The following is a 22488-nucleotide window of genomic DNA, read 5'->3' as shown; positions in this document are numbered from 1 at the left end:
CGTTCGATTCTTTTTTAAATCAATTTGGAAATTTTTGCTCCGATCGAAGCCAATCAAGAATCCATCAGTCATTCTGATTAGAGCATGCGCAGTACAGGTTCGGCGGTGAGATCAAAGCGCTGGCTGGTTTGCGGATCAGCCAAGCGAGCCGGTATAAACAACTCAATGAAAATCAGGCGCTGATACAAATGCGAATCGCTCGGCGCGGGTTCCGTAAATTGACAGGGTTCAAATTCAAAAACGATTGGATAGTTTTCAATGCGTATGGCGCTCCGACAAAAACGTATTCCTTTTTACTTACACGGATAATATCGGAAAGTGAAACGACCTTTTTAAATACTTAGCTAATTGAAGCATTAAAATGATGCAAAACTCGATATCATTAATACAGTTTCTAATGAACAAAACGAACTTTCATCCGCGGGAAATATTTCCATTAGAGGATTGAAAACTCGATAATGCATATTGTAACGTTTCAAACTCGGATGGTATTAATTCAAATCTGGTAAAAACGGTTTGCATAAATGCGAAATGCTGACGCGCATCCGGTTGGCAGTAATAACGGTGTTTAAACTTTTGAAAGCTGCATATTGTGTCATCGGCGCTGTATTAATATTATCCGGCGCTGACTTTTGACGGTTTAATTTGTATCATACAGGCCGAATCAGAGGAGTTAAATACAGGAAAACAGTTGCCGCTCAGATCAAATAAAACCGCTCTTTTTACCGACAATCGCTACTGACATGTGACAGTTTACCATTGTGACACGGCGGCCATTACGACGTTTATGATGGTATTCAACCGGAAGAGAAAGTTTTGATTGACAGGTCAGGAATGACAGTCATTTATGATTCGGAATAACTTTTGATTGACAGCACTTTGACAAACGCCCATATATCCACAGTGCACGCATCAGCCAGGATGTTGCCGAATAGAAATTACAGGTTTTAAGTTCTTCTATTTCTATTTTCATTTATTTCCTTTTCACGGTTTCAATTATATATAATATCGAGTCAAATACGTGTTGAACACCTGTTAATTAAATACACGATATAAGTTCTATCAAAAAAGGCTTATCCTTTCGTCTATTTTAGTTATGATATTCGTCGCACGGTGTCGCCATCGGCCAGAAACTCCCAGTGCGACAACGCCCGGACTCGGGCACCATAAAAATGATCTTTAATGCGTGGGCAAATTTCTTTTTTATAATCAATAGATGAGTCAGCCATGCGCATCGTGCATCCAATTATGCCGGGTAATCGGACGAAATCCCTCGCTATTTGTCACAAGCCACCAGGCGCAGAGACCTTTCCTTGATTACATAATTGCTTCCGTTGGTCGATATATTTCCATGAGTAAACCAATTTATAAGACGGCCATGGTACGATAAGTAATACCCGCCCGGGAAAGAGAACGTTCGTGTTTTTGATCGCTGTCCAACTTATACACATCGATATCGTAACAAAATAATTATCTCGCGCAAATTCGTGACGCCCGCAACCACACGCTCAATTTTTCGTATTGATAAATTTCCCGAGGTCGGATACAAATTGCAACGACAAGACAGCAAATAACGACGGCAATTCATATTGGGTCGAAAACAGGCGCTCATAATAAAACTGTATTTTATCTGTTCACGAGAAGTAATTGTTGGAAAAGTCAAACGTGTAATTTGATGCAAATATTTCTTATTTACTTTCAGGTGAAATTGAAGATATACAGAATAACGCTATCAAGCTGTCAAATGATTTAATTGTTATATATGTGAGTAGAATGTGAATATTTAATGTTCGTATGAATGCATAACCATTAGAAAATAAAGGCTGTACTTTTTATTAGAAAAATACGCTCTAAGCTTTCACTAGTTCACTCTTACTGCTGCTGCTTACGACATTCGTTCGTTTACGATGGTATTTCATAACGCTTTGTACGAGTGGACTTCCCTGCAGATATTTCTCGAGACAGTCATAGAAATGATTAACGACATCAGAAAGGCATCTAATGATCGGAATTGACATTTTTCGTCGCCCCATGAAGCCACCCTCAAACAAATCATCTTGGATTTCGGTTGTGTAGGGTGCACGGGTGATTAGGGAACGATTTTTTTCCAAGCAGGAACTACGTAAGCTCAGTTGCTGCTCACATATTATGATATCGACATGGGTATGTTTGTATTAGAAAAAAAAACAAAAGGAAATAAATCGGTCAACAACTGACGCCCGACCCACCGACTTTTGCAATGTGATACATAGCAGAACAATTGCAATTTCATTCAAATAACATGTGCTGCAAGTCCTAATTCGGAACAGGCGGGCCCCAGAATCAATACACCTAAATTACATGTGTGTTCATATTCGTAAAGAAAAATTCGCCATATTTCTATTTTCAAATCGAGGATTTATTTGACTCATTTTCCGGATTGTTAAACATTTAACAGCTGATGAAACCTTTAACCGGCGAAGACAACTTTCTTATACGCTCTCCTGCTTACCTCTCAGTTCGATAATATTTACAATATCAGCGGGAGAAAAACTGACAGCTGATTAACTAGACCAAGGATTTACCTGTCGTCGTGTTTGACAATCTCCGGTTTCTGTTTATGGTCGCTTTCATCCGGATTTCGTTATTTAATCCGAGTTCTAAAACAGCGACGTACAAACAAACGAGTTTCAATTACGAAACCTGTCACGCCTAGTTTACAGCCGAACATTCAGAGACTGATGGCTGCAGCGGCAATGGCGGCTGATTGAAGTAGGCATAATTAAAAGGTTTGAAACCGAAATAATTAAAATCGTTTACTCTACGAGAGGATCGTATAAAAGCGAGTGGCTGAGAAAACCAACGAACACGTACCAGCCGCTGGCAAGCGAGTCCATAGATACCGGTTACGTTTTGTTTACATCCGTTTCCAATGTATACGCGAACGTGGCGACTGATAAAAAACCAAAAAAAGACAAGTCAGAATTTTAGATATTTTCGAATTTTAATCTTTTCTTTTAATAAATAAAACGGTATGCTCTTCCATTCTAATCTCGGTGGTCACGTGACTAAATCATGAGTGTTAAATTATTTACAAATACGGTTTCAATATTGTACATAAACGCAATACATCAATAATAATATACAGATATATAATATGCGTGTATTATTAATCGTGCTACATTCTACCATCATCAAAATGCCTGCAGAGATCCTCCAAATATACACAGATTTTTAATCATTCATTTATTTTTCATTCAGTCATTTGCACTACGAACCCTGTTTAATTTAGACGATACAAATACATTACAAATACCGTATTTCCACAGAGAATCTCGCGAATATCTCATAGAAATATACCGTATATTTATATACATATATATAAAGATCTTGTCGGTAAAAATGAGAAAAATGTGAATGAATAACTGACCGTGTACCCATTAATCTTACTCTTTGATATGTTTACATTTTCTAAAGGAAAGGTGGTGCAAATACACTGTATATGTACATGTACAGCAGACCTATTTTCCACCAAAGTTGACGCGAGTTGCATATTGACGGTTCGTGTGAATACATTTAATCGTAGCAAAAAACATGGTATTTCATGTTATACAAGTTAATGACTTCATACAACATGTTTACCTAAATGCCTAATGCCTATAGCTTAAACCAAAAACGTAGTCTTTCTCTCGTGCGGGGACTTAAAGATATGCTAAATTAATGGCGCTTATTGCTTTTTTATTGCATTTCCCGCGAGATATCTTAAATTCTAAATTCAACCAATTCGTATCTAAGCGTATGATATACACGAAGTGTGCATAGGCAAAGTCACTGTTGGCGGTTTCTTCGAAAGGACCGTTTATACCCGACCTTCGTGTCCATCACTAATTGACATAAAGGATAAGCCATATTATACTTGGAATAGCTACAGCGCTGACGGATGGATTCGATGTACTTCAATTTGTCTGACACAATAACGGCCGAACCACTTTAATTTTTACAAGACAACGATGCGACTCAACAATGGCGACCATCCTCGTCTTACGAACCGACGACAAATAGACATGCTTGTCCAGATCGGTCAAATCGGACATCTTTTGTGTCCGATCCACTTTCCAGATTAAGCAGTAAATAGCTGGTGTGAGTGTGTATTCAAGTTTCGGGGTAAAAGCCCGTTGTGTACGGTGTCGCGTACGGTGCATAATTACTAATTTGATTAATGGGGCACTCGTTGTTGTAATTTGAATACGACACGTACGTGCCAGGGCTGCATTCGTTATTGTTCAAAGCGGGAGATGAGCTCGAGTTCGCGATCTGTTCGTTGTTGTAATTATTCGTCACTGTATGTCCGTGGCTTCCGGGCACCATGCGCGTAATCTCGGCGTAAGAGCCACCGCCACCGCCGTTCGGAGTCGGGCCGTAGTTCTCTCCGCCGATTTGGTTAGGTTGGCACGCGGTCTGATTGGCGTGGTAGTTGAAATGATGATAATTCTGAGAGTTATACTTTTGGTTGAAAATGAAATCGTTCGCACCCTGAGTGTAGTTATTGTTCATTTGACCGTTCGTCACTTGTCTGATCACGTGATCGGCCGCTGATGACGACACAAAATGCCCGTTCACCTGAGCAACGTTGCCCGAGTACGCGTTAGAACTTTTGGCGAACGCGTCCTGCGAGAATCGTTGATAAGCTGCTGCCTGGTTGTTGTCCAACGAATGTTGCCCGGAAAAACTTTGCCCGATTGCCTGTCCTGTAGGACTCGTGCACGGCGGCGAGGCTCCGTACACAGTTTGTGGGTATAGATAACTGAAATGGTTCTGGGCATGAGAGCCAACTAGATTAGCCGAATTAGTTTGTCCTTGGTTCGGTGATTTTTGCTGAGATCGCGGCGTCTGGCTGATAGGAAAATTATAAAGGCTATGCAGCTGCTGTTGCTGTTGCTGCTGTTGTTGTATGCCGGGACACGGTGGCGACTTTCCTGTCACTGAAGTCAACGCGACAGAAGCCGGAAAGTTGCTACCGTTGAAATCTCGGTAGTTCGCCAATTCCGCGGCAGTATTCCGTGAAAACGACGTAACGGGACTAGAAACTGATTGACTAAAAGCAGGACCGGGGCTGGTGCTGCCTTGTAGATATTCTTGTGCGAAACTTTGATATTTCTCGGCCTGTGAAAACATGTTGCCCATATCGGGTTTATGTTGATACGCGGAAAGGTTAATGTCTGAAAATACGCTCTTTTTGCAAGATTCGTCGATAGGCGACGCTGTTGTACGCGGCAACTCTTTTTTCTTGCCCGGACTTCGTGCCCCGTTCGCGCTACCCTGCTTGATATTAATTGCAACTTTTTCCCTGTCCGTATTAAACCCTGACTCGTCACTGGACTTTATTGCTATGTCCGGTGGGGTATTGCCAGATTTCGGCGACGCCTGACCATTCGAACTAGTATCACCAGGCGACGCCACTGTTTCTCCGTGATCACCCAGAATATTCGGCGATTTCAGAGACTCGTTATTGCTTTCGACGGAAGGTGGTTCCATTTTCTCCTTAACATCGCAATCACTTTTGTTGTCGCCTAACGCCGATTCGGTTGTGCTGTCCGCTAAATTGCTGACCGCCTCCTCGCCATCGACCGACTCGCCGGAAGATTTGTTACTGTTGTGAGTTTGTCGTTTGTATTTCATGCGTCGGTTCTGGAACCATACTTTCACCTGACGCTCGGTCAGGTCTAACGAAGCCGCTATTTCGATCCTCCTCGGTCGGCAGAGATACTTGTTGAAATGGAATTCTTTCTCGAGCTCGAGCAGCTGTGCGTTCGTGTACGCCGTGCGTAGTCGTCGCGGGTTGTTACCTCCGGCACCTTGAGCCTGTCCATGGGCTGCAAAACATAATAGAAAAAAACTCGATTAACATTAATGTTGAGTTAATTTCATGCTGTGTTGTTCTTAATGTAGAACATTGCACAACTGATGACCAAACTATCCCCCAGGGTCATAAATGGTCAAGTGCCCGTCACTAACTATGATAAATGACCTGAGAAATCAGTGAAAAATTACATCATCACCGGACTAGTGTCCACGGCAGCAGAACTACTGACTGAGACCTAGCGTTTGACATTTTGGCAGCTATAAATGATGAATGCTTTGTCGCGCTTGCACTTGTGCTTGTCATGTCAATGGTCAACGATTGCAGAAAAAATACGAAGGGATAAACAACGATTCGTATTCCTAATGTCTTTCAAAATGGTGGACATTATTCAGCGATAACGTTCGCGGGTCACATTTGAAAACAATCGATTTTCTATTTACGAATAACGCATCCGAATTGAAGAAAAACTGTAAGATGATTTTGACGTTTCCACTCAAGTGATATGAACCATTTTCAAGAAAAGTTGTTTTCGAAAAGGGCTTATATAGATTTGAGTCGAAATGTCAAAATGCTCTTGCGCTTCAACTGAAAAAGACAGTGACTTGTCTATGAAAAACCAATTACTTTTCTAGTTTATAACTTTAGTTCGGGGATTTTCCTTCATTTGAATATTAAAAATCCAACGTCTTATAGTTTGCGACGATCCAAAATGAGAAAATGCAACGACATCGGAGTTCAATTAACTCACACGATTTGAGCGGCTTACCGATCTGCCCGATGCGCATGCCCGGCTTTTAGAGCGTGCATTATTACGTCAACTTCAATTAATGATAGCGCGTTCGGAGGATTTGATGGACGTAGATGGCGAATCAACGGGACAATGTCTAAATTAAAACAGGAATTACGGGAAGTGTTTGATGTCTTCGGCAGAGAAAAAAGATCACGCCGAAAGCGCGCAGAAACCCGGCTTAAATTGAATCTGTCGCGAGCAGAGGAAATCAGAACGGACTCTTTCCCAGTCGATTATGCTCGCAATAAAACCATAGCAAAAAGCCGCCATTACTTTGTCTTGAAGACGTCGACTGTCTTTCAGTAAAAACGCTCATTACGTCGGTACTAAATACGTCTTTAATTCTATATTCATACACATAAACGAAACAACAGACGCAAAAATGCCATATGGTTATTCGCAATCAACTGACACAACCTCCTTATTCAGATTTCCCTTGATATCAGTAGATTAATTAACAGCGTTTTTTGAATGACAATTGACGGACGTACGTCAATCATTTTACGTCGTAATCTTCGGTAGCGAAACGCCACCTAGACGGCTTATCACACTGAGACAACGAACGACAGATAAAGTAAAAAAACACGTCGCATTTACAGGCTGGAAGTTGACGGAAGGAAACGACACTGACGCCAAGTCACTGTATAAAGGTCTTCTGGCATTCATCGCAGTATGAACTTCATTTTGGGAAGCCCGATTAATATTCGCTATATCGAACATCACGGCTGGCTTCGGTTGTCAGTTCGCGAGATTACATTAGTTGACACGCCACATGCTAATGCGATAAGCCGCCGAAGAGAGACATTTATTTGGTCAATCAGTAACACGGACTGGCTAGATGGCCTTCATAAACTAATGAATCCCAGAGCGTCATTCCAAGGCCAGCATCACATAAGAACTGAATAGAATTGAAAAAAAATTATCGTTCTTTTACAATTAAGAATGAGTTATTAGCCTGGTTGAGATTAGATGAATTATTTTCATCTTAATACGACGAAGAAATTATCCAATTTTCAGACATTGATTTCTGGAGTCGGCTCAGTAACTATCCTACTTCGATCTGATTGTACCCTAGTCGATACAGCGGCGGCAATCGAGTCGATTCGTCACGTTCATAAATATGCAAATGTTACCTTGATGTTAACGCGAAATATGAATTCAGGAATACAGTTCCATTTCCTTGACACGGATAGCGTGGATGTGATAAGAATATCTATTTCAGAATTATGTATTAGGCGTCGTATACAGCCGACTGGACTGAATAAATAACATGTGAATTTCAGATCAAACCGCTGCCGGCTATATGAGCGTTCACAAAAAAAACACAATGAAAAGACGAAGGAATACAAATACATGGATTTGCCAAAATATCAAGAATTCGCATGAAGTCCAGCCAATCCGAAAATTATACGTTGGAGCGGCCAAACATCCGTATAGCAACGATACACCGAACTAAAACCTATAGAATCTGATTGAAACGCTATTTTAGAAGATAGGGGCAAACAGGTGTTCAATATCTGCGCGCACAATAGGGGGCGGGTGAGTGTAAACGATTCCTCGTATTTGACACAATCGTATCACAAACGAGCGACGCATTGGGCGGCTCAATCGCTCGCCGAAGGACATGTAGCACCTTCAAATCATCGAAGACCCATGAATTTCAAAGAATTGCTTAGGCATGTTTGTAAACTTTGTTGTGTTATTGTCCGATAAAATCGCCAGCCTTAGGGCAATAGAACGAAGCCGACAGCGTGTGCGTAATCAGATTATGTCCGAGACTTCTGTTAGCGTTCTCGGTTTAATTGTCAATTCGCGTTGCGAAAAGGTATTTGGTCGAGTCGGATAATCATAACGGTTCGCATCGAAACAGATCAAAACAACCGCAAGACACATCACAAGAGCCGCCATGTGGTGTAAAATACGGCGCCGTTCAAAATAGTAACGCTGGGAAGAACATTTGAAGAAATGTCTGACAAAACTAGATCTACGTCCATGGTCTGACAAAAGTCATATCGTGGAGGGTCTCAGGTGAATCAAACGCTTCGCACAAAGAACTATAAAAGCACTAATGCACACGAAATAAACAGGTAATGAAGGAAAATCAGACGACAAAAACCTTCGAGTATCAAGAAGAAATCTTCCCATATACACTTCACAATACTGTGCAGGCAGCTGTTACATCATTTAAATTCATTCCATGATCCCGGTGACCGTTAAAACGCATAATCACATCCGTAATGCCGTATAGATAGCACGGATTTAACAAGGTGACAAGTTGCCAGGAAACGATAAAATACAACACCTGACCCGCTGTGGTGGGGAGATTAAGAAGTCAACGAAGGTACACTGAATAAAAAGATTCATTTTCTCCTTGCAAGCAAATCCCTCGAATACAAAAGGCTACCTATACGCCAGGAAGAACTGCAAACCTTTTAAGAGAAATACCTACGTGCCTTCGTGCCCTTGAGATTTAAATAACCTTGAACTCCCTCCCATTCTTACAGCGGATCGTTGATTAAATTCATTCAAACGACTGACACCCAACGAGAAATTTAATCTAGCTGATTTCGCCCTGATAATTCTATACCTTCACGAGCGCTCGGTTGTAAAATCACGATTCACTCGCGAACATACGGAGGCAAAAACATTGATTAAAAAGTCGACGAACGGTACAACTGTAGAATGAAATCATAATAAACACACATCTGAATCAATGAATAGTAAAGAATGAACCGAAAGGACAGATATTCAAAAGGTAACGGAATCACGATACCACAACAGTGAAATGATACGTTTCATAATGGCACGAACTCGTCTATTCTTTCATACACGTAAATCAGAAAGAATCCTGTATACTCACGGAGATAGTCTAAGGACGAAAACATTTCGTCGAAGTCGTCCATGTTTGGAGAATGTGTTGTCTCTGTCGAATGAAAAGTAATGCATGCTCGTGTAGTTAGCAATACGAATTTGCATCAATTGATAAGGATCTCTAGTAGATACGTAATATAGCCAACATTTCACTGATAGACCCCGGGATTTATATCAAATTGTGCGCTGTATGATTCGCATCGGTTTCAGTGTAGATCGTCAAATCCACAGGGAATGAATGACCAGCTATTAGTCACATCACTTATATATTCATTCCGTCAAGCAAAACAAGTAACAAGTATCAAGATATATAGATCTTATACATGTCCCTCCAATACATAATCAAACTTGTTTTTTACACGACGGATAATCTAATATGCCTTATATACATATTGCCTATGCATATACGATTGATAACGAAATTAAGGCGATGTACATTATATCATTTTTACCACAATTTATGAGTCCGTAGTTTTCGATGTCTCTGGTCAAATATTCCAAGTGTATATCGTTCAAGATGTACCCATTCCACATGTTAGTCGCCACTTCGAAACTTGTAGAGATGGAAAGGCGGAAAGGCAGGTTTTTTTTCGTGTCGTGGATTGGATTTCGTGCAGCTAATAATGATCACGTATTTTGATACGCAAACCATTTTTATATACGTGAGCGTGTAAACCAAACGTCGATTGAGATAACAAGATAAACGATCAGGGAGCCATGTTTAAACAGCTTATTTTTTTGTGTGAAATACCGAATGTTCATGCGCATCATATAATCATATATGCAGATAACGACGTATGGTTTTATGATGTGGTAATTCATAAAATCATTGAACTTATTCAACTCCACATTTAGAATGCATCAGAATCTCTTATCGCGGTCCAATGAAGATAGCGAAGAAATAATATGGAGGATCATTGCACGATAAAAAAATAAAAAATCTTTCGCACCCCTACCGTCGACATCGCCCGATACGCATTGTGATACGCAGCTCGTAAATCAGTTGGTGAAAAAACCAACGATATCAGCGTGTCGAGCATATCTCTATTTGGAAAAGTATTAGCTGTTTACTTTCGAGTATTTTACACCGATAAACCGGCGGTTTATATGCGCATTATAACTCGTATTAAAGGTAATTAAGATAATATTTCACTGATATGATTGTAAACACGCGAGTGCGTGACAGACACATCGGTTACATCGAATATGGAAATCTGGTCAAAGTACGGCGGGACCTCGTTGCGACGAACTTGGTGTCGCCCTTGAGTATCTGTTAGTTCTAGGGAGGGTTGAACCTTGTTTACTCCAAGGTTGAACACAACAGGGTACCTCGTAGTTGTTCCTCGTGAAGGAAGTTAATTACATCCCGTAAGATAGTAATCGAATTTCCTCGTTGGGGTCTAGTTTTTCGTTTCCCATAGTTATAACGAGCTCTCGCCTGTAAAGTATCAATTGATTCGATGCGCGTATTTCAAGACGCGTAACGCGAATTAATGAAACGAATACATTCGTTAATCGATAAACATCTGGATAAAAATACAAAGACTGAAACCTGTCGACGTGTCATGCTTTGCCATAAGACCCTTTACCCCGTCGCTTACACTACAAGCACAATCCCGAAACATGCCACAGCTGGGTGCTGCATTGTATTCTAATTTTTATTGAACACCGAATGTCGCCATTAGATAGGAACATATTTCGAATCGTGATATCGACGTTGGTCTGAGGTCCCGCTTGCAGCGGTGGGGTTAAAATAAGCGAAATGCCTTAAAAATCTGGCTGGTCCAGAGCATCTTTATACGACTCGTCCGCCACCGGGCGGAAGATGTTGGCATTATTCTTGAAGAGGCCGATCGAGTAGCACAAGGCCGTCGTGTTTACAACTAAGAACCGACACGCAGTCGGTTCAGAGAAACGCGGTGAAATATTCGCTGTTAACCAGTGAGATATCCATTCAAAAAGTATCGTTATTTACCACGACTGCAGCATTCAGCCATGCGTCAAATATCTGCGGTTGCAGCCGCACCACATTTCTTGTTTTCTAACCAACCGGTTACAACTGGATTAAGACGGCGTTTTCGCGGGACCGGTTAGAAAATATTTTTCGCAATTAATAAACCATGTTTTACACGTTGGCGATAATTTCCATATGAATAAAAATCGGCGAAGCTTTCATCAGATGTCGCCATCTTTGAAGTTGTTGTCCAAACTAATATAAGCAACTAGCTATGACGAGGAAATTGAATCGGGAAAGACTTTTTAGACGATTCGTTTATGATTTCAGACACGGTCCCTTGACGGCACGGTTCTAACTTCCGAAATGACTCACTGATCGATCTAGACGCTGTTTCAAAAATGGAAAACCGATTGGGTTCGGACAATGCTCCTCGAGTTGGACGGTAACACCCCTTCGACAGCGACTGAAAGGGATAAAATAACGCCGATGCGTTGACGCGGAAAGAAAGTCTTAAACGAAAGCTTTGAATTATCAATGGCGAAATAATAGCGACCGACTTATCAAGGATGCCTTGCAAAGTCAATTGGTCACTGGCCGTAAGTCAGAGTGGTCAAACAGTGACTCAGTTATACCTTGCTTTCACCGCATATGTGAACATACAATTATTATCAATATGATGGCTATTCGAAAGATATGTATTGATAGATATGGTTGGATATAATACAACAGAATGAAATGATACACAAATTTTGTATCGTATATATTCAGTTCATAAGAACGTATCAAAACTTCACGGGCTGGCAGCAAAAGAACATCGAAATCTGTCTAAATGTAATGCATCAGAGCTTGATTTGTGGAGTGTCACATCGGGACCAGCTTGAAGTTCACCGTTGACCGCTGTGGCACCGATCAAGATCGCCTCGGGTTTTTAAATTAAATGCCACTCACAGTTACGATTTTTATCAACGAACAGTAATCGCCAATTAACGAAAAGGACGAAAACCGAATTTCAACAGCTTTCCCGATAGCATCTCCGCCAGCATTTAAATCGACAACAAAATCCGAGAACCGAGATAAAAATCGGCCCCGACTCTTTCAGGCAGAAGTCGAATTAAAATCCGAAAATGCGGAATGAATTTCCAATTGAAACCAACTGAAGCATCACAAAACGACGCGAATATTTTTTCCACGATTTGAAAGTCACTTTTCGATAGAAATAGTCGTGTAAAAAGGCCACGGCCTCATCGGTACAACAAAAGGGCGATTAATACTTTTCCAAAACTGCATAAATACGTCTGCTGTCTGTCTGGATATAGAATATATGAAAAATGGCGTTTAATTCATTCGAATAGTTCATATTTGAATAAATACTGATTTGGATATTTTTGTGATAATCGCCTAAGAACTATATAGGCCTATATATAATGTCATGACTTCGTGATCACTGCATAAATTAACAAAATGTTCACTGAAAACAAGGTGTCATAAAAACCAAAAACCATGATGTCACCGTTGAAGCCTTAATTATGAATGTAAATATTCTATACAAGTGCAAAGCTGCAGCTAAGCCAAAGCCTTGAATAATGAAATCAAATCAAAATACATAATACACCATACACCATACGCATATAGGACGAGTTTAATTAAATCGTGGACTTCATCGCTTTAGATTCCATGATTAAATCGGCTGAAAGCGCCGAATATTCCTGTATAATATTTCTAGTCGTCTAGAAAAGAATTTATTTTCAAGTTTAGAACTTTATTGCCCCAGAAGAAGCTGATACATCACGTGATATATGTCATAAGATATTGCATCTGGTGACGGCTGAGGGATTTGAAGCTTCGACAATGATATTATATTTCTAAGTCACCTATTTTCATTATAATCTAGGTTAATCAGGATGCATTTATTGTATATGCATGTTTCTACGTCTACGAGTGGGTTTTATGGAAATGTCTGTTGAAAGTCGAAAACGTGAATTTATAACCGACACAGTTATAATACAGCGGAATACATGCCGATTTCTCATCACACTTAGAGGCCATCATAAAACTACAAATCACAAGCAAAGGGGGAGAGGAAAACCCATAAATCACGAGGCACAAAAGCAGACGTGTGAATAAAAACTGAACATATCTGGGTCAATTACGTCGGGGCCGCGCATATGGCTTGTCTGGAACGAGGGCCCCAAAAATGACGTACATTAAAAGACGAAGAATGTCTGTACTTTTTCCGTATAGTGAACGTTACGGGCCGCTCTAGTACACGGCGCGGCCACATCAAAGGAAGCCATCACTCTTTGTCAGTGCCGGCGATGTGTCAGCGGAAAAACAAACATCGTCTTATTTTTTATCTGCCGCGCGCATAGAATATTACACACTCCACACACAACGCACAGATTTGCCAAGCCATGACACTGATGTCACAGTTTTGAGTAATATATTATTGTTAATGCCGAGCAACAAGAGGCGTCTGGCCAGGTAGGTAAGCAGCAGCTAGCAGCTAATCATTCATCGCCATAAATTTACTGGAGGTTTACACGCTAGTAATTTATTATCATAGCTTTTGCCGAGAGGCGAACGTAGTAAAATACAATAGTAAAACACTCACCGTCGAAGCCGTTCTGGATGTGATTTTTGCGTTGGTTTTTCTTCTCCTTCATCCAAGGGTATTCCGGAATTTTGGTCGGCGGCGTGTCGGCGTTTTTCGCCCGATCGTTGTCCAAACTCGGCTGGCAATACGGGGGCACGTTTGTCTCCGGCGTGATTGATGATCCGACCTGCGTGGAACCGTTCAAATCGGCCACATTCGTCAAAAACTCGGCCATACTGGGTCGACTGTTTATGAAACCCGTCTCCATCAGTTCCTGCATAGTGAGAGAAAAAGAGGATTTAAACAGCACTGCGCGGTAAAATATTCACCCGGCGCTATACGATGTCCCCGGGAATCGAACACGCGGAGTAGTACAGCCTATTTCCATTATTAACTCCATACACAAGCGCAAGAAATAACGCTAAATGATATTCAACGATTGTCGGCGATCACATGACGGCCGCGCAGCCAATCAATGCAGCCGATTTATGTTGTTTGACAGGTCGATTCAAGTGCGGCTTCCATTGCGTGTAACTTCCGTGGTAAATACACGCGAAATCATAACATGTTTTTGGCGATACATATTTGTAAATATGGCTATAACGCGACCTTGCGAAACACCGTTAGCGTTTTTACGCTTTCCCCGTCGGTCATATATCTCCGAGCTGTCGAGATGAACATCTCGGATGAAAAATATCCTTAATGTTCTCGCTGACCCCATTATCTTTATAGCAGGCAATTATGGGCCATAATTTTGTTATTTTTCATTCTCTGACAAGAGAGCGCCTAATGACTTCTCACAAATCATATACACTTTAAAACCTTGACGGCCAAATAAAAAATGCCATTATACCCGGGAGCTCTACACCACAGTAGTGTTTAGATCTTCCCCAGGTGAACATCATGTTTCTTATTTTTCAAACAGAAAATTTCTGATTTATAGTGGAAGTAAAAAAATTGAAATTATCATCTACACACCGCGGAGGATACAAAATACACATAGCAACATCTATCGTAAACATGTATAACGATTTTATCTTTATCGGAAATACAATGAAACTGTCATTGATACACAATCGGGAATATACAGGCAATTTGGACGCGTTCGCAATGGGTAACTTTTCTTTTGAGAATCATACCCAAAATACCCGATGGCGATCGGGCCGCCGTTGGATACTAAACCGATCAGATGGCTAATTCGACTCACGAACAAAGGTAAATGGCTCGTTTAGTTGTACAATTATGACACAAAAAGGTCATCGGTTTGCGTAATATTTATCGTTAATTCAAATTGTATGAAACGTTGTTGACAATTGGAGAAAATTGCGTCGATTTGAATGGTAAATGTTTTGATTTAAATTGGATCTGACGGCCCGAGTACCTAACGGCAACACCCCACATATAACACCGTTACTTTAACGGCATATGGGCGCCTCGGGTGCCATACTTATGAATGTTCATATAGATACCGCAATATATACGAATATTTATAGTTATTTGATATATAAATACACGCCCTGATTTGCAATATCACTCAAAAAACCATTACAATTAGCACTCATGTTAGATTTCAATATCGATATCTAATTGACAGGTCAAAAGCACTCCGGTTTTATATATGACGATGTAAATGTGTATTTTGTCTTGAGAATAATTGCTTATTTAGATATAAAATCTCGCAGTCTGATTTCTATATGTATATATACTCCGAATGACAGGACAAATGATGTTTACTTTATAGGTGGAATATATTGAAATTGTAAGTACAGATGGAAATTGAAAATCATGAAATCTATTTTTTGTTGAAACATTTCATCTTGGAAAAATAGGACTCGTCGCGGCATCTAATTGATCAATTTCGAGGTGGCTAATGCGAAAAAGCTTGCGAGAAATTTTGCGGCAATATTCACAAAACACATGGGAATTTCTGCAAACTCTCATCATCGACAGGTCAATTCGGGGTTGCGTCGATGCACCCGACGAAAATCTCCTCGGCTTCGGCGTTAAATCCGTTAAAGACGCCGCTGTCGCCCGACCAGCGTCGCCGGTTATAATTGATAGAAAAACAATTCGATTCCAGAAAAAGATATGGAATTTCTGGCATACTAACGCTTTACAGTGTATCGAACATGCCAAATCTTTTACTTCGAGGAGCCTGACAGTTAAATCGAAAAGGTAGAAGATTCGTAATTTGCCAAAAGCATAAAAGTGTTTGGAGGCCATCTCTGTAAAAGCCTAGACAAAAAATGTGTGGGACAAGCATCCTGTGGCTCAGCTGCAGTGACATTTCAAATTATTCATAAAATTCCACGTTATTACTGTCGACGTTTTTGTCCGAATTGTCGAACACACACGAAACGGTTTTAAAGCTAAATCGAGCAATAACCAATTATGGAAATTGGAAGAGATTTTCTCGCCCGACGATGACAAGGAATTGCCGGAAAGAGCAGACGAACGTCGATATTTTCAACGGCGTCTTTTATCTGAAATGCCAATTTTTACTATTCACTGTCCAACAACAGCCATATACCAATATGTCAAAACTGACAATGATCCGTAGATTCTGCCACAAATTCCAATTCGTTCGAATTACACTGTCAGATTTGCGGATCAAATTTGACCATATTGGCGCAGAGAAGCCCCGGCGAAGAAAATATCACAACAACGTAATCCATTTAGGGCTTATTTCCACGGTGCAGTCCATTCACTATTTACGGTGCCTAATTGATTTCAGCCTCTGATGTTTCTATTGAGCTTTGGCCGCTTTGACAACGTCACTTTTTCAAACGGTGATATAATTCGATTTCCGGGTCAGGCGGGGGAATTTGGGACGTCTGTTTTCGACGCGCGCGAAACGCGGGCAAAAACAATCTGGCGCATCGATCAGAAAAACAGCTGATACATGCCCGGACTACATGACCGTTCCCAGACCTTTAGTACTTATTGAACTTTAATTCGATTTCAGCACTGAAATCAAATTCGAAAACTTCGACGACAATATACATGTATATACACAGATGACCGTGGTTTAATAAGCCAGTTCGCGTCGAATCCCTACGGCTTACACGATCATTTTGGTCAGCGGTTTATCGAAAACAAACCTCACGGGTGCGTTCGATTCCCCACGCGAATGTGGGTCGATATCGTAAAGTCATATCGCCATATTCAGGCAATTGGCTTCGTGTTTACGTCAGTAAATGTACGCTTTAGTTACAATTATCTCTTCTCCCATTTGCAGATCACATCTATTGATAAACCGCGCGGATTAGACAACGGACTGTACGTCGCCAATCAAATGGCTTACGGTGTCCTGGGACTGAGACACCGAACTATTGTAACGGCGCAACTACAGCGTCAGGTAGTCCGCCAATATGTACTTTTCTTTTCGCTTATATAATACCGAACATTACCTAGATATGATTTTTTCTAGATTTAGCGCGCTCTGCTGTTTTGTGAAAAGGAATTCCATAAAAAGAAAATTAGAAAGCAATCGGTTATAGCGAATCAAAAGGAACTCTGATTTGCCATAATATGATGAATAATCTGGTTCTGCACGATATAACTGTGAATGACTTTCCTATTTCTCGCGCCTAGGCCGACGACGAACAAAGGCGCTTATTCGCACGTCTAGATAAGGTTAATTAACCGCGCGCGTGCCGATGATGCAATACCGGTCTTTAACCGGTGCCTGGAAAACTCATAAACTCGATATTATAGAATCGAGAACGACTTGTAATTAGTTTTCACCTGTACGAAACGAGAATATGAATCCATTTCGCGCGGGGGGCACGTGTGTGCTATTATGATCATAGTCGTATAAATATAAACCGGCGCGTACAACAGGGCCGGCTGACCATCAAAGCGTTTCGCCTACATATCTATCAAAATTCTCGACGAATCGATTAGATAACGCGGAACCATCGGCCAAATGTTACAATACGCTTTATCAAACGGCATATGAGATACGAGAAAGCTGACATACCCGGCCACATGCTCTCTCATGATCCAATAGCTTATCTATCCCTCAATCATCGTGTATTATTATTCTACGATCGGTCTGAAAATGATTCTACAAGAGTATACGATCAACAATTTTCGTAGCCGAATATTGTCGACCGACAACACGAAAAGATGTACTACGTGTCGATCTCTTTTCGCCGCATACTTACCGAACAACAACAACAACAACCGCGATGGCCATCATCGCCATCATCATCATAGAGGATGTAAGCGCAGCTCCCATTGTAGGATATCCATATCTGTATACGTGTATCTATCGATATATCTACGCAAACGTTTATTCATAATGATATCTCCGAACACTTTTCACGAACGAACCGTTACTATACAAAAACTAGCGAAGCCCCGCATCTACTAGTATTAGAGAATGTACGAGGAATGAGGCGGTATTATTCCAACTATACCGAGCGATGGTTATAATTTTCCCCGATTTTACGAAGTGGTATGCGTGTCGGTGCTTGCTTTCCTGGCGAACTGTTTGTAACGAGAGTGGGAGTAGGGACTATGTTTCAAACGTGGGACATTTATCATCGTAACGCGAACGGTCATTAACATTAGTTTAGTTGCGGTTTGACAGCAAGGCGCCCATCGAACAAGTCGTAACGACCACTTTTTTATTGTCTTGCTATCGACTCGGCCATATATATTGCGACTTCGGCACAGACACCGGGCCCCATGCGGGTAGGGCCTTCATTTTTCATCTTTTACGACGTCACCGTGACACCGATGCCTTTTTAATCGGCGAGCTCGATATATAAATCCGCACGTCGTACAGGCAAACTGCATCGAACGGTAATTTATCTTCCCTGATCGCAACCGAATCGTCCATTGTTTAAAAGCGATTTTGACGATTTTCTATTGAGCGACAGGCTTTTATTTCGACTATTCACTAAGCCCTAAAACATCCCCCCAGAATCGACTATTGTCTCTATACGCTCTGAATATCCGAACGGTTGGTTTATCTTTGAAAAAAAGCTTCGGCATCCTTTGAATCAATTCGTCATCTGTTTTCTTGGCGAAGTCATTAGGCCAAGGAAAACGAGCCCCTCGCCATCAAGTACCAGAATTATTCGATTCGAATGGTTTTGTTCATGAAGCATCCAACCCGATAAATATCAGTTTCAGTCATCAACGAATGGTTCCCAGTTGCGAAACTGCCCTAGAAATCTAACGTTTCGAAATTCCGTAGAAACGGAATTTCTTCCCGCCTGTTGAACTTCGGTCCATTCTTGGCCTTATTCTACGCTTCGCACGGGATAATACTGTGCCATATGTGTAAAAAGCTGTATGGGGGCACTTTGGTTGATCATCCATCATGAGGGTCAGAGCTATCAAGTACGATTAAAATTAATGACTCTTTACTACCAAGCTCAAAGTGCCGACAAAACATAGCCGTAGTTTATACTTCCGACCGACACAGGCGAGCCCTGTTTCCATCTTGGACGTTGTGGTTCACCGGCATTTGATACGTCTTCAGCACGAAGATATGAACGGACATTCTATATAGGATAACGTGTACTTCAGTGTGACCATCCGTAAGTACTTTCTATTCCATTTCATATGAGTATCGTGGAGAAAATATATTTGCCCTACGTCCTTGTTTTTACAAGCAGGTTTAAGTGGACAAAATATTTCAAGGTGACAAAGTCGAAAAGTCGAATGTCTTTTTCCGTTATTTAAAAAGGAAAATTTCTGTCCGAAAATGTACTGGATTTGTGAAGAAAAATGTTTCCCAGGCACCGAATATCGACGCGGGCGTCCGAGGGAGTCATGAAAGGAACAGGTTAGCTAATGACCCCGTCGCTCTTTTGAGAGCGACACTAGACTTCATTTATCTCTGTCGTGTCAGTCGCTAGTTGGTCGACAATTGCACCCTTCACATGAAGGTGACCGCGGTAGGTTTGAAGTTGGCGGCTCCCGTTAAAATGGCCCACAGCAAGACAACGGGCAGGGCTGCCGGCAAAAACGCCCTCATCGCCGGTACATCTGTCGTGTGTGCAGCCCCGTAAGCCACCTAGTCTTTGTGACAAGTTCACACTTTGGACAAGGATAAATTGCTCTAAGATTTCAGATTTCTAAACCTTTAAACTATAGCCAGAGGCAAACCTTAACTGGAATCATCGAATCTTGTAATTTACATTCTGAAACATGACAACGAAAAACTATGAAATAACCAGATGGCTGGTGACGGCAATACCACCTTAAATGAGATGTTTCTTCATAAACTGAAAATAATATTCAAAGAAGTAAAAAGCCACAAAGCTATAGAACACCTGCAGATCTAAGGCATAGAGCAAGGATCATGCCATTATCGAACATGTAATTTTCATAAAATTAGCCATTTTCTAATTAGCCACGTATATTTGAAGGTAACAATCGGGTTATAGTATACCCGACGATGTATTCCATATTCAAATAATAGTTGATGGTCATAACATGCGATTTCAATTGAAACTGAAACCTATCATTTCCTCGTTCGTGACCGCACGCGAAAACGTCGTTAAAAACTAAGTCACTTCCAGGCGACTTCATATCGATACATATCGATATCTCTTTCTCCGCGAACACAAAATGCAGATTTTATCATGCAAAATGTCTTTGAAAGTTCACAGGAACTCGCTACAATCGAGGACGTCAAACAACACCAAAATAAAAGGCAGAAAGCTGGATTGATGAACTATAAGATCGCGTAACTAATAAGGGAAGTCACGAACATATTTTAGTAAACCAGCATTTCACTCAGTCGTGCCGAGGAACCATGACATTTTTAACTCGAGCTTCATGATTGTTTTCGAAGTGGCAAACGAAACGAGAATCCCGAGGGTTCGTCGAGCGATTTGAGGCGTCATTTAGGCCACAGTTGAATACTCAGTCGGTCTCGCGCTGCGTGATAAGGAAGAATATTCAAATTTCTTGATTAGTGACTAAAACGTGCAGCGTCACCAGAATAACAGGGCGACCTGTCATTTTCCATCGTAAACATATCGATTGATACGCGAAAACGCCTTCGGCCGAGATTATTAAAGACTGAATGTCTGAGTGGCGAGTTTTTCGTTCGTTATCAAGCATGTCATAACATTATGACACGCGATCCAACTTTCACCGGCGTGAAAAGCTTTCGTTGCCAAAGGGAATAATCCTCATTTTCCGCTCAAATGAGTGAACCAGGCGTGTTGACACTGTAAAATATCCGTAGGGATGCGATCCTAAAAGCATGCGTAAGAGAGCGGAGAAAGAGACTGCAAGTGGTCTTTCGAAAAAAAACTTGACCGTCCTGTCCCTTTTGTCAAGCATTGTTTTCTTTTTGTTTTTTGGGGTATAAATGAATGCGGAGTAAATGCATTCGATTTCTAAGATTTGATAACTGCTTTGGCAAACGCATAAAGCAACATACGAAAGGTGTCGATGTATAACTTGGCATTGTTCTGAAATCAGAGACAATTCGTACAAAAACGACTCGATGCAACACGACGACTGATCTGATCAATTCGCCGAGACAAAGACAGAACGATGCGGATGCTGCGAAGATAACTGGTCATTTAGAAATTGATTCTCACGGTAGACGAGAGATAGGAAGAGAAAAAACAAAAGCCGGTCGGGTAATAACTGCAGTGTTTAACGCCGGGCAGCTGTCAACATTGCAGGAAATGATAGAGCAACGTTGAGTAAGGATGACGCATCACCAGTCGCGAATTATCATTTTCTTCAAAAGAAGCCGCCGACACCGACGACGGGCGTCTGGTTGAAAAAAGTTGACTGGCTTAAAAGTCAACGTCTGAGTCAAGACTTAATATCGATGAAAAAGTCGTCTTCGATCAAATCTACGCTAAAGATCAAATCCTAACACTGTCTGAAATATAGCACTAACAATAAGCCTTGTCTAACTCATACAGGGATCGACAAAATGGCCGTAAAGCGAAGTCCAATAAAAACATTTCAGAAAGTTGCAAAATAGTTTTGTTGTTGTCCGAGTTGGTAGTATCCGAGGTTTGTGAGGTTTACTGTAGTCAACATGGAATTGTGATTGCTGGTGACTTTCCAAACTTTTCTAGCGCGAAACATTTCATTGACCTGTCCAGCCAGTGAACTTTTCGCTCGTATAAAATGCCGACCTGCAATGGGATTTACGACGCTGATCGAGGAATTAAGATTGCATCCGGACTGACCACCGATACGTATCTCAGTCAATCTGATGGTCTATTGTTAATTTATCGCTAAGTCCTGTCATTTCGCCCAGTCACCGGTTGCGATAGTATCGCTAACTATCACCGTCTGGAGGAAAGAACACCTCAACGAAACCTATCGAAACGAACTCCGGAAATGATGCGAAATGCCACCAGAAACGCAGTTCACTGATTTTCAGACATCCATTTCCGTCATGAATTTTTTTGGTCATTCGTATATTACGAATGAAA

General features: G+C 41.2%; 1 protein-coding gene across 3 annotated transcripts; it reads right to left on the bottom strand.

Moving 5' to 3' along the window:
• Nucleotides 1-3017: 3017 nt before the first annotated feature.
• On the bottom strand, nucleotides 3018-18257 carry LOC141907416 (uncharacterized). Of its 3 annotated transcripts, XM_074797049.1 has the most exons (3): nucleotides 18223-18257; nucleotides 14072-14327; nucleotides 3018-5852 (listed from the first exon to the last, which is right to left on the bottom strand). In XM_074797049.1, the coding sequence occupies exons 2-3, from the start codon at nucleotides 14319-14321 to the stop codon at nucleotides 4132-4134; spliced, it is 1971 nt and encodes a 656-aa protein (XP_074653150.1). In that variant the 5' UTR covers nucleotides 14322-14327; nucleotides 18223-18257; the 3' UTR covers nucleotides 3018-4131. The 3 variants fall into 3 exon arrangements, with proteins under 3 accessions (XP_074653150.1, XP_074653149.1, XP_074653151.1); XM_074797048.1 differs by lacking the exon at nucleotides 18223-18257 and having other exon boundaries at nucleotides 14072-14862; XM_074797050.1 differs by lacking the exons at nucleotides 14072-14327; nucleotides 18223-18257 and adding an exon at nucleotides 9956-10104.
• Between the last annotated feature and the right edge of the window lie 4231 nt (nucleotides 18258-22488).

The sequence above is a fragment of the Tubulanus polymorphus genome, chromosome 6 (assembly GCF_964204645.1).
Source record: "Tubulanus polymorphus chromosome 6, tnTubPoly1.2, whole genome shotgun sequence".
Classification (NCBI taxonomy): domain Eukaryota; kingdom Metazoa; phylum Nemertea; class Palaeonemertea; order Tubulaniformes; family Tubulanidae; genus Tubulanus; species Tubulanus polymorphus.
The sequence above is the reverse complement of the archived record's forward strand: the minus strand, read 5'-3'. Positions and strand labels throughout refer to the sequence as shown.